The sequence below is a fragment of the Lolium perenne genome, chromosome 1 (assembly GCF_019359855.2).
Source record: "Lolium perenne isolate Kyuss_39 chromosome 1, Kyuss_2.0, whole genome shotgun sequence".
NCBI classification, from domain to species: domain Eukaryota; kingdom Viridiplantae; phylum Streptophyta; class Magnoliopsida; order Poales; family Poaceae; genus Lolium; species Lolium perenne.
In genome coordinates this window covers 146,953,434-146,966,618 of record NC_067244.2, presented here as the reverse complement: position 1 = coordinate 146,966,618, position 13,185 = coordinate 146,953,434, and the positions used below count along the sequence as shown (strand labels likewise).

Here is a 13,185-nt window from a genome sequence, read left to right as displayed (position 1 = left end):
CCCATAGTCCAGTGGTAGACTACTCACACATCACTCCGGAGGCGACCATGGCGGCGTAGAGTCCTCCGGGAGATGAATCCCCTCTCCGGCAGGGTGCCAGAGGCGATCTCCTGAATCCCCCGAGATGGGATTGGCGGCGGCGGCGTCTCAGTAAGGTTTTCCGTATCGTGGCTCTCGGTGCATGGGGGGTTTCGCGACGGAGGCTTTAAGTAGGCGGAAGGGCAGGTCAGGAGGCGGCACGAGGGGCCCACACCACAGGGCCGCGCGGCCAAGGGGGGGCCGCGCCGCCCTAGGGTGTGGCCACCTCGTGGCCCCACTTCGTCTCCTCTTCGGTCTTCTGGAAGCTTCGTGGCGAAATAGGACCCTGGGCGTTGATTTCGTCCAATTCCGAGAATATTTCGTTACTAGGATTTCTGAAACCAAAAACAGCAGAAAACAGCAATTGGCACTTCGGCATCTTGTTAATAGGTTAGTTCCAGAAAATGCACGAATATGACATAAAGTGTGCATAAAACATGTAGATAACATCAATAATGTGGCATGGAACATAAGAAATTATCGATACGTCGGAGACGTATCAATTAGCCTCATCGCTCCTATCTCCTTCCTCTCACTCGCGACCACACTCTCACCCCCCCCCCCCCCCCAAATTATCACATCACCAGACGGTTCCCCTCCCGCCGACCAATCCATCGCACCGTCGCAAGGAGGAGCACTGGTACCGGAGGAGGATACATCGACGAGCAGCACCGCGACATCGGCCGCAACTTGCTCCGCAATCTTCATCGGCATCTCGAGTTCAGCCGCGAACTCGAGCTCGTCCTCGGCAGGAACAATGGCGGTAACGACCTCTCCTTCTCACCTTCTTACTCGTTGTGCCAGAACAGGCTATTCTCGGGCATTTGCACATTAGATTTGCTAGAGTTTCCATTACGATAGGGTTCGGATTGATGTTTGCAAGGTGTTCATCCCCATTGGTTGTTGTTTTTGTCGAGGTCTTGGTGTTCACGGCTCGATTTGTTTAGATCTGTTACTCTAATCTCCAATCGCGGTAGAGTCTTCCTAGATCTAACTGTGGATTGCTGAAACTGTCAGATTTTACTGTGCATGCAAAGAGGGGAAGGGTTTTTTGTGCTGGGGTTTAGTATGTTCCGATTGTTGTGCGGAAGATTAACATGAGTCGCGCTAGTTTGTTCTAGATTGTGTTGTTTCTGATTGAACTAGGCCGATGATTATAACCGGAGATCATAGTGTGAGGAGATGATTGATCAGAATGGCATGGTCATGACCAAACATGACCATGCCATTGGTTCTGATCAAACATCTCCTCCATATGTCCTCATAGTATGAGGCCTATGCTACCTTGCTTTCCATGTTTGTACTTCTTCGGTTCTGCAATGACCAATGATTGAACAATGACACACTGGAAGGCAGGATGATGCCCTCAAACTTAGTCATGTGTGCCATATTACATGCACACTAAACTTAGTTTGCGGACAGTCCATTTTCCTACCGTGTGATCCAATATATGAGGCCTCATTTTGTTTGTCTAGTGCATTGACCAATGATTAAACAATGGCACACTGGAAGGCAAGGTATTGCCCTCAAACTTAGCCGTGTGTGTGTCATTACTTGCACACTTGACTTAGTTTGAGGGCAGTAACTTGAGCTGTCGTGTGAGCCAATATATGAGGCCTCACTTATGTTTTCAATGTTCGTTTTCATCTATATACTTGTGAGCAGGCACACATCTAATGACATGTGTTCTTGTGGCAGACTGGGAAGCTCAAGTTTGGGTCACCTACTGAGAACCCCGACGAGGGATCGTCGAAGAAGCGAAGGGCGGCTAACGTCGGCCACTTCCAGGAGGACGTAGGGCCGGACCAGTTCTTGCGCATCGTCTTCAGGCCCACCTTCAGCCGGCTCCTGACCCCTCAAGATTTCGTCAGGTGGTTCGGAGAAATCCCTTCGAACATCATCCTGAAGACCAACACTGGCTGCAACTGGAAGATGACTACGATGAGAGAAGGCGTTGATGCATACATCGATCAGAGGTGGGCGGGCTTCGCCGTCGCCCATTAGCTCAAGGTAGGCCAGTTCCTCATCTTCAAGAAGGTGTCCTCCTTCGAGTACAGTGTGGTCATCTTCGACCACACTTGCACTGAGGTGATGAGCAAGTGCATGTACCATGGCGATGCCACCAAGTGTGTCATCTTCGAAAATCATGTCTGAAGCTTAGCTTACCTGGTTATGTGTAGCTGCTACCATGGTCGTGTCTAGTTGTTGTTTGCGTCGTGTGCTGAACTATGATCATCTCTGTTACGTCCTGAACTATGACCGTGTCAGAACAATGGTGTATCGTCAACTTCTATCGTCTATGATCAGTGCTAAATTTACCTGAACTGTGATTGTGTTCTTGCTTGTGCTGTTGATGGCTGGTAACCTCACCACCGAAGGAAAGAGGTAAGTAGAAGCAGATTTTGAGTTGCAACCAAACAACAGGACCGTCGTTCAAGACTGCTACTAGGCCTGAAAACCGACCTACCAAACGGGTAGAGCCCAAATCTCTACAGGACCAAAAAAAAACTCTATACAAGCCACCAAACAACGTAGCTTTTCTAGCCCATGGCCCATCTTGAACGCGAGGGGGCTTCTTCCCACTACGCCAATGGTGCACGAAATAGATGCAACCTACCAAACGCGCCCACAAGCAATTCATGTGGGAATCAGTACGTACGCCCAAAGTAACCACCGCACCACCAACCAGCAACATTAACCGCACATTACGTTGAAAGTTAAAGGGGAATCGATGTAATCATAAGCTGAATCCTATAGGAGTAAACAATAATTTCACCAGAGCCCAGAGCAGATCCATAAACTGAAACATGTCATCAAAGTTTAGTGATTACTCAACAATAATTCACAACATGTCATCCTATAGGAGTAAACAATAATTTCACCAGAGCCCAGAGCTCCATGCAGAATGTGCAGCATTTAACTCAGTGTTTCCACTTCGAAAATGTGATTACTCAACATTTGATGTTTCACAACGACATCTTGATACTACATAGCAGGTCCTCTATCTCTATGAGGAGCGCCATCTCAATCCTCAAACACGCGACGAGCGGGTCTTTGAAACAATGGAGCAGGTCATGCATACCCATTTTGATGCTGCAGGTACAAGTGATGCAGCCCAGCTCAAATATTACCTTGCTCCAATACCCTTGCTTATTCAGCCGAAGGGAAGTGCACAACATGGAGATTTTCAAGTATCAGTCACCTTCCCTTTCTCCTGTCCTTTTCTCTATCTCTGCTCCTATCGTAGCGATCATCCTTCGCTCGGCCTGCACTTTTTTCACGTACCCTGTCTTTCCCAACATCATTACCATGCGATCTTTCTCTGTTGCGGTTGTGCTCTCGATCTCTATCCAGTGATGACTTCCTTGAAGGACTGCGGCTCCGAGGCCGCTTCTTGGAAGAATCGCGTGCATCATCATACCTATCTTTCCGCTCCGATGATATTCTCTCTGCAAAATATATGAACATTTCTTCGTAAGGTATGTATGCACCAGAATAACTGAGCTAAAACTACAGCACCAAATAAAATATAAAGTGAAGCAACAAAATAGGTATCGAAGATGAAGGTGTTTCAAGGAAACGGAAATGCAATTAAAAAAAATATAAACAGGGTATTTGATTGATGCCTCAGTACATACCAGAGGACCCCTTATTGTTTGTCCTATCTGTTGAAGAAGACAAACCATACTCAGACATAAGATGCCTACGGTGGCTGGTAACCTTCCTCTCAATCTCCTCCGTGTTCCGCAAACCCTTCTCCTCAAGAGATTCACGATACTGCATGACAGCGATCTCAATTTGCCTCAGCTTCTGCCTGCGGATCAGAAGGTGTTGCAAGTAAGTCAAAAAGAATTTTATAGGGTTACATGATTAGAGATTTGGAAGAGGTCGGGGGGGTTACCTATGCTCTTCATCAACAATTGTGTCTGGATGATGAATTGCATGATCAGTACTAACTTCTGTTGGGTCAGCTTTCTCAGGATCACCAGCAATATCACTTCCAGATGAATAGCTTAATCCCAATCCTTGACCGTTCTTTCTATCTTCATCGTCGCTACCGTCATCTTCTCGATTCCATTTAGAAGCTGGCAAGATGGGATCAGCTTTCTGCTTCTTGCTTGGAACTTGTCCAGGATCAGCAGATGCAGATTCTCCAGAGCGCTTTTGACCTGTGTGATAAGAGAGACCCATCATATCTGATTCATTGCCAGTAACTTCTCCAGGTCTTGAAGCATTACGCTCATCCAAACTAATATCCTCTCTTCCAGTTCTGTGAGGTTCGTCTTGTACATATTTGATGTCGACATCTTTCTGATATACCCGCTCCTTCTCGAACTCCTCCAAGCTGAGCAATCTGGCAACCATTGTCTCTTTACCACCAGATAATGAGAGGCCATTATGTCTACAACGGCGTTCAAGTTCAGAAAGCGGAAGTCCTAACAGCTCCTTAGTTGCTGCTGCCTTTCCTGTTGCCAGGGCACCATCTTCATCAAGCCTAAAACCATTGTTACCATCTTCAAAGCTAGTTTTCTTTTCGATTTCAGGTGCATCACCACATAGAGAGTGGAAAGGGGTGACCCCAGAGTTGCCTGTTCTAAGAAAGGTTGCTTTAAGCCCATTCAGATATGCATCAGAAAACAAGAACCAGTCAGCCCATACTTGTAGAACTTTCAAAACCCTCTCCTGCAGAGAAGTAATAAGTTAGTGTTGTTATGCAGAAAAATTAAGAAGAAAAAATGAAATCTACTACTCAACAAATACCTTCAGAGCTTCAGCAGTAATCCTTCCTGTAATACTGCGATACAAGTCATTGAAGCTCTCCATCACATCAGGTATAGCAGCCTCAAACTTGGTTCGAAATGCAGAAGCATTCTTCACGGGAGCACTACTGTTATGAAGGATGTCAGACACTAGCATAAGCCTTGCAACCTTGGTTGGGATAGATGTCTCCTTGAGTGTCAAAGACTCTGCAAGAACCTCGACAATCTGCACAATGGAAGCCATCAATGAGTTTTCATCCAATGTGAAATGTAAACTATAACTGAAGTATACAGCACAGGCCTCTGAAGTTTAGTTAAGTGTAAGTTCACGACAAACAAATGACATGTACAAATATATGAGTATACGCCCATATGGTCCCAGTAGTAAAATGTATCAATCTACAATTTACATGTTACAAATTTGTATTATTTTTTGTTTTTCAGTCGCCTTACAAATACATCAGAGCATGAAACCCTTCACTTCACGACCACAAGATTTAACTCAATGATCAAGCTATTAGCTGATCTCCGAGTGGTTACAAGTTGTAGGATTTTCACATAGATTAATTCAGAAAGAAAGGGGAAATACCAGGACTCATGAAACAGAATAAATCTAAACCAGAACGAATTGATAAATTTAAGTCCAAAGCAATAGGATCGAGAAATCAGCTGGTTAGGTCAAATATACAATGTAGGCTTTACCTCTCCAGCAGCATCAGCATTATCCAACGCAAATCCCATGGCCTCCTTTATCTGACTCCTCTCTAATGTCAGTGCACGTAGCATGTCCTCGAATTCATCACGCTGTGAATCTGTCAATGTACGCTCCACTTCAACGCGCTGGGAAACAAAACACATATTAATCTTGTAACTGAACAAAGCATTTGCAACATGTAATAAAGGAAAGTGGAAAAAAGGCTCTGCAAAGGTCCAACCAAACCTTACCCTGCTTCTACCAGCTGCAAACGTAGATTCTTTTTCACGCTCAGGGCTTCTGCTGGATGGCAAAGCAGGTGGAACCCATCTAAAATAATAAATATTCAATACAACACTGTCATCACATAGTCATTAAGCACAGCACCAACACGCAACGGAATATCATTGTGCACCCTTATTACCTTCCACTTCCAGTAATCATGATAAATGGTTCAGTTCGCCATCGTTGTAAAGTATCACCCTGCATTCGAATATAATCAGCAGTTGCGTATTAGTGTTATATCGGTACAGTAATTCCCATATAGACTACCAGATTCTAGAAAACAAGCTCGAGAGAGTATAATCAAAAGGTCAAAGAACATAAATTTCATTAAACTAAAGATTATCCATTTGACAGATTAATATGCTCTCACTGTGCAAAACATCTACACACGGAAAATATCATAATGGTAAATAAGCAAAATGTGTCAGTAGGCAACCAAAGATAGCAGATACTGACAGCTTTACTATCACCATGTCAAAGAAAGAATGGAAATTTGAACAGATAAAACATAACGATCTTCTATTGTTAAATCATAGATGAGATAGCATTCAAAATGTAAGCAACACAGAAAAAAAACAGTGGATACCTGAGCAAAGGAGTATAACCTCCAAACATAGTATGTGTGCTCTTTTGATTTAAGATCAAACAAGAAGCTGAATAAAGAATTTCCTCGTCCTCTTTCCATTATAGCTTGTTCAAAAGCACATCCACCATCAAGTACATGCAGAGCCATTGTGTCAATCACGTGCCTAAGATGTGAATCATCCGGTGGAGCAACCACAATATCAGGAACATTTGGAGTAAGAACCTGTTAAACACTAAGTGAAATTAGAATTGCAGAAAATTAAGTACAAACACAAACATGCCGCCAACATCCATATCAAGTCAAAATATTTTTGATTATATCTAGGCTTATAATAAGGTAGTAAGGAACATAGCTGGCAAAGTTACATGCAAGACACTGCTGGTGAATCAAGAATCAAAATCACCCACCCAAAACAGTACCAGAGGAACAGTTTTTCTCCCAGGCGGTTTCAATGTATAAAAGAAACACAAAAATCAAATTTGACCAGAGAACACTGATGCGTCAACTAAGGAACAATGAAAGAGTACATCAGTTAACTCATACGCAGCAACAGAACTTATGAATTTTCACTTGGTATTTACAATTCAAGCACTTAGATATGTTTCTAAAAGGAGAACTCAAATGAGCAGCATTACGAATAATGATACATTCGTCCTTCAAAAAATCTACCTTAAAGAAAACATGGGTAAATTTTCAATCATATTCCTTTATGATTATGATAATTTGGATAGCAAGACAATTACACAACAGAATGACATATGCATATGTAAGTGACCAACCAGCTCTGAGGTTTGTGGTGTAACAGATGTAAGAGGTGGACCTCCAGGACCAGATATGATAACAGTGCCACCCTGTATAACATCAAAAGGTTAAAAAGGCCATGAACAGCAACTTATACGGAAACACCGAGAAGTAATATTCTTAAAAAAAAATAGAAAATTCACAAGAGTTAACTAAACACAGGAATTTTGGGACGAAAGAAGGAACCTCCTTGCTTCTGATTGCCATTTGTCCTGGAGGAGGAGCAGGCAGTGCTTGTGATGGAAGAGAAACAGATTTGCCCCACCCAATCTTCAACTCATAATCATACACAATAACACCTGAGATAAATAATTTAGTTAACTGAAAGCAGGAATAGAAGTAATATTACAAGCGTACAAACTACGTGGAAGTGCACAGTAACCTTGCATTTCATCCTTGGCCGCCTGTCCTTCTACTCTATTCATGAATGCAACAAAACCACAATTCCTTTGCCTTCTGCGTTCTTCTTCTGTTCGAGGCCACATAATCTTGACGCTAGCAATAGGTCCAAACCGACCAAATGTCCTCAAAAGAAAATTCTCATCCACCTAACATCATATCATATATAGTGCACCATTAAGCTAACTATGATGACTTTTTCGCAACCAAAAAAACTATGATGCCTATATACTTTAAAGTATGTCCATCCAGAACATGTAGGGTGGGGGAAATCAACCTTAGGAGAGAGATTGCCAACATATAAGTTTGTGGTTTGCGGATCTCCGTCATCAAATGATCCTGGTAATCTCCCTGTTGGGTCAAATTCATCTGGCAGTTCATCAAAATGGCTAGAGGACTGCAGGAAAATCTTGACGCATCAGTATTACCAAATACAAGGACAGGCTAAAAAGATTCTCGAAGGGAAAATGGGAATCAGTCACAAATTTATCATATCAGCTGGAAACCTGTTTAGGGAGTCTCTCGAGGTTGACAGACAGGACTGATTTTCTACTCAGTCACTAAAAGAAAATACTCCAGCATACTAACTACTATCTGAATTACCCTATGATTTATGCGACATTATGTCTAGTTGGAAGAATCAAAATCCACTTCACTAGCACCTACCGCGGAGGTGTCACCGTGTCGACCATCACGTTCTTGATTGCGCCTTTCTCGTAGCTCTTGCTCAAACTTGAGTTCCTCCATGAACTTGTCTATTGCCCGTGGCTTTCCTTTTTCCTTTTCCTTTGGTCGCTCATCTTCCTTCTGCAAGTAAAGATAGTGTTCAACCAAAGAACCATACTGAAAGTGACCCACTGGGAGATAGGTAAATCAATCATAAAAACAGCGACTCTGTCCCAACCTTTTTCTCTGGCTCTCTCCCAAATGACGGCGGCAAAAAAGATGGAACATACCTGGATAAAAATATGCTACTATAAGGCACGTATTACTCTCGTAAGATAGACTCACATATCATTTGTACACATAAATGCCATTGGTTATGGATAACATCAATGCAAAAGGGCAAAACAAATGCAACCAAAGTCGATACCCACTTCACTCTCTACAGGTATATTTCAGACATTTTCATCGAACTGATGGCACATTGGCATATTTTTTCTATTAATAATCATTGTCAATCCAATATAAACACATAATATTTGACTTCCTACAAGTTTGAAACTGTTCAAAGTTTATATAAGTATAGTTAATCCTAAAGCTTACACTTACAGGACACTGCCTTAAGTGATTTAGTGGCAACTGTGGAATTTATTTGTAGCTTAATATAGCATGACTACATAAGGGAAGAACAAAAGTCAAAAGAGTAAAGCTACATCCGGCATTGCGGCGGCTCTGCAAAAATCAAAGGGGGGGGGCAGCTTAGGGCTGTTTGGGACCTAAAAGTCATGCTATATACCATTCGCCCCTTCCAAAGGGAAGGGTAATATCATTTGATTTATGTGTATAACAGAGGTAACAGGATCGTATTAGCAGTAGTCTCAAATCATATTATGATTTCAAAAGATAAAACCCCGCCTGTGTACTAGTTATTTCGATGGCATCAGATGTTAATTATAGAGTTTAAAAAGTTGGCTTCAGAGTCTAGAGAGTAAAAAAGTGCAACCAGATTTCATCGTTGACATCACAAACTACTTCCACATTGGTCTGATGCATTTGGTAGTTACTACAATTCTACAATAATACCACCAAATAAGACATGCACGAGCAACCATCGTACAATTATTTGTATATTATAACAATACAGTAATCTAACGATTATTTATTTATTACACTTTCCTAGAAGCAAAATGGGTACTCTCTTTGTGGTACAGGTCCCTACCAAGTCATGAACACGGTACTAGTGTTAGTATACTACAAGACTAGTAAATATAGGGTCTGTAACATAATCATTATCTTAAAGCAGTAAGTCAGCAACAAGAAATTGCTATGTGAATAAGGTACGCCTGTATACTACGGCATAAATGTAAGTACAATACAAGCCATGTACAGAGGTGGTGTGGATATTCACAAAGGCTGGCCAAGACGCTTTTCTTCTTCACACCTCCCGTGTTTTAAACATATTCAGCACTCGGCAATAAAAGGTAAATGAACGAATAACTCATCAATCATGATTGTAACGTATATTAACTTATGTGACTGAGCATATCACATCAAGCGTTTTAAAACCGCTTATGATTGGTCACAGAATTCTCAGTTCTGGTTCAATGGCACGTGACTGTCTAAAGATGTAGCTGTGGTGCCACAGGATTGCCATCTTCCAGAAATCAAGTAATTTGCCGTTTACCTACTGCCCTTCTTTGGAACAGACCACCCATCTTTGGATTTTCCACCTGCCATTGCCCAATGAATAAAAAGGACGGCCTCTTGATTAATTCGAGCCATAAAAGAAATAGTGCATATATCCATCAAGATTGATACTGAAACTACAAACTGGGAAGGGAGCCATGGAAAAAGTATACGAAAATGAAACCGTTATCACTGACCTTCAGAATCAGCTCTCAGCTTGGCATTTGGATCAATCACACCCCCTCGGACAAACTTTGACCCAGACGTGCTTTCGCCCTTGAATGACTCGACAAACTCCGCGTACACGCGCGCTGCTTCATCCTCCTCCCTCTTAACATACCGAAACCAGTTAAATCAGATACGGGTGAAATGTAGACGCAGATTTAAAAAAAAAACAGATGGAAGTGCATGAGAAAAGGTTTATAAAGGGACTCAGACAGCCGACCTTCTTCCTCGCCTCTTCGTTCTCCTTATGACGGTTGAATGGAACAACCTTCTTTGAACTCATCTGGAGTTCTGTGCACTATCAAACAATCGTGACTAGAGCATTAGAATCTAATATTTCAAACATAGATGAACATTGAAGAAAAAGACACACATATGCATGAAGACTGAAGTCACCGGTTACTTTCGATCAAGGATTACGAGTCGAGCTGAGTCGTTGGGGTACCGACTCATAGACTAGTCATGACTATTCTAGACTACTGCTCGACTAGTCGATATGTACTGCAGCAGTAGCTAGTACAAAATACTATCGTATATAGAAACCAGGATAGGAGATTTAGTAACTAAATTGGCATAAGTTCAACACAAGTTACATAACATAATAATGCTAGAACCTAGAAGTTCATGACATAGGCCTCAAATTATCTTGTCTAGATGATGAAACAATGTCTTTGAACTTCAGCTTCATTCTCCACGTCTAAATATTGCTCCATAGCTCTAAACTTCCTTGTATTTAAGAAGTTGTGGATTTCATTCTAAATTTCCACCGACACCCCTGGACAGTAATCCATCCCGAATTGAGTGGATCGACTCGAATACCACGGCTAGTCTAGACTAGTCCACAACTAGTCGCTTGACCGCTCGACTCTTCGAATTAGTCGAGTCGAACAAGCTAGTCGACAGTCAAGTTAGGACTCATAGACTAGTTGTTAGACTCATAATCCATGCTTCCGATGCTAAGAGCGACGGTTCCCAGATCCCCGCAAGCCCCAGGCAGACACGCCCTCGTAATAACCACATACTTACGCGCACATGAACGCGCACGCGGAAGGCACAGCCCACGAAGTCGAGAGGAACCGCGCGCGCGCGCGTGACCTAAACCCTAACTCATTTGAACCCCCACAAAACTACTGGGAAACAGGCTACTGTTACAACAAATTGAAGCGAATCCACATACAAACGGATGGATTTACGCGTCCCGGAGGGTAAGGAGGGCATGGCAATTGCTCGCGGCAACGAACAAACTGATACTAGAACAATCGAGGGTGGGCGGTAAGTTAGGGCTTCCGTACCAGCAGGAGGAATCGATTTGGGCGGATCTCCGGCGAAGCCCCTCTCCACGCTCAGGCCAGTGGAGGCGCCGCCGCTTCGCTGGACGGAAGCTCGGGCGCTTCTCTACGGCCGCCGTGGGTAGCCAGGTCCGGCTGCTCGCGGTCGCGGGTCGGCGAGAGAGGGGCAGAGTTTTTTTTTTTTTAGTTAATGGGGAGATGGGGCTGCGACCTGGAAGAAACGATGACAGAAGCAAGACCACCTGCACCGTCCGATCAATATCCAGTTAACATGTGGAGACCAGAAAGACGTCGGATAGGACTCGGAAGAGGGCAGCCCGGCCCGGCGCGCAGCCTGACCCGTCCAGAAAGCACGTGCGCACGCAGGGTTCCCCCCACGCGCCTCCGTGTTGGGCCGGCCTAGCCGCCCAACAAAAGGCCTTCTCCGTTTTTTTTCTGAAAAAAAATATATTTGAAAAAATTCCGATTACAAAAAAGTTCAAACTTGAAAAAGTTTTAAATTTGAAGTAATTGTATAAACCAGAACCGAGAACCAGAAAAAATTTGACCAAACACCAAGAAAACCGCGAGTGTGCAGCGAACGAGGAAGAACGAACAAATGAACGATGGAACAAATCAAATGGGCCGGCCTAATACGAACTGTCACGTGTGCGGGTCGTATACGGACGCGCTAATGGACGGGGAATAGGGATTGCGGATTTAACGGGAAGGCCCAACCTGAGGACCAACAAGATTTTCGAAAGTTGGCCCTAAAATCAAGGCCCGAGCGGCTTTTCTTTTGTGGGCTTTTTCTGGACTGGCCCGAGTAATGCCCCAAGTATAGGTAGGAGTTGTACGAATTATGATACCACCAATTGTGTAATTTTCCCTCTAAAATGATATTATTTCCTCTTGTAGAAAGAATTGCTTATTGTCGAAACTAACACTTCTTACTTACTTTTCTAAATTGACTTCAACATTCTTTTGTTCTAGCAACATTTGTTTATCGAATAAGAACGACCTCTAGTGAAGGCTTTCGCTAGTTCTCAACTTCCTTTCTTACCTACAGAAGGACGGCACATTTCAGACTCGTTATATACTAAATCATCGATAATTAATATGCATCGAAGGGACTATGTAATTTTCTTGAAAAGTTATACTACTATACTTACTCCATCTAAAGAAATGCATCAAATTGTTTGGATAACGACTTTTTTAACCTTGAACAGTAGGGAAGGCCCCTACCGCTACATAATAAGCTATAAAATGGATAGTTACATATTTTTGGTGATCAGATTTTAGAAACAGGTTTTAGTATGATTATTAGGGAAACGGGGTTTACTATCTCGCAAAAGAACTATAGAAAAGAATCATCAACCTCCACATTCCACACATTATGTCTAAATATTTGTTTAACTCAAATGCATCTATAATGCACTAAACCTCCAGTCTGACTATATGATTTCTTTTTGAATTCCAAAGAAAGTAGTTATCAGCTCCTGTGATACAGAGAATCTAAAACTCAGTCAAGAATTTCAACATAACCAAAATTATCAAGCTAAAATCAATTGGTGAATAATCGTGTACGTTTCCTCACACAAAAAATCTTTAATCTGAAACAATTATGTTTGCACAATGCTCTGCAATAATATCCCTGGAGTCCTGAACCAATCATCCTGGCTCTGACATGGTGCAACATGGTGAGAAATCCAGTTTTGAGCATAGGAGCATATACTCCTG

General features: G+C 42.7%; 1 protein-coding gene across 3 annotated transcripts; it reads right to left on the bottom strand.

The window, feature by feature from the left end:
* Positions 1–2,790: 2,790 nt before the first annotated feature.
* LOC127306997 (protein RRC1) lies at positions 2,791–11,664 on the bottom strand. 3 transcript variants are annotated; one of them, XM_051337698.2, is made up of 18 exons: positions 11,470–11,664; positions 10,398–10,475; positions 10,150–10,282; positions 9,951–9,996; positions 8,508–8,559; positions 8,270–8,410; positions 7,881–8,000; positions 7,587–7,752; positions 7,391–7,503; positions 7,183–7,254; positions 6,404–6,625; positions 5,957–6,015; positions 5,784–5,862; positions 5,541–5,678; positions 4,840–5,064; positions 3,980–4,761; positions 3,717–3,892; positions 2,791–3,527 (listed from the first exon to the last, which is right to left on the bottom strand). In XM_051337698.2, exons 2-18 carry the CDS (start codon positions 10,458–10,460, stop codon positions 3,277–3,279), a joined length of 2,838 nt encoding a protein of 945 aa, XP_051193658.1. In that variant the 5' UTR covers positions 10,461–10,475; positions 11,470–11,664; the 3' UTR covers positions 2,791–3,276. The 3 variants fall into 3 exon arrangements, with proteins under 3 accessions (XP_051193658.1, XP_051193663.1, XP_051193665.1); XM_051337703.2 differs by having other exon boundaries at positions 10,398–10,468; XM_051337705.1 differs by lacking the exons at positions 9,951–9,996; positions 10,398–10,475; positions 11,470–11,664 and having other exon boundaries at positions 10,150–10,285.
* Between the last annotated feature and the right edge of the window lie 1,521 nt (positions 11,665–13,185).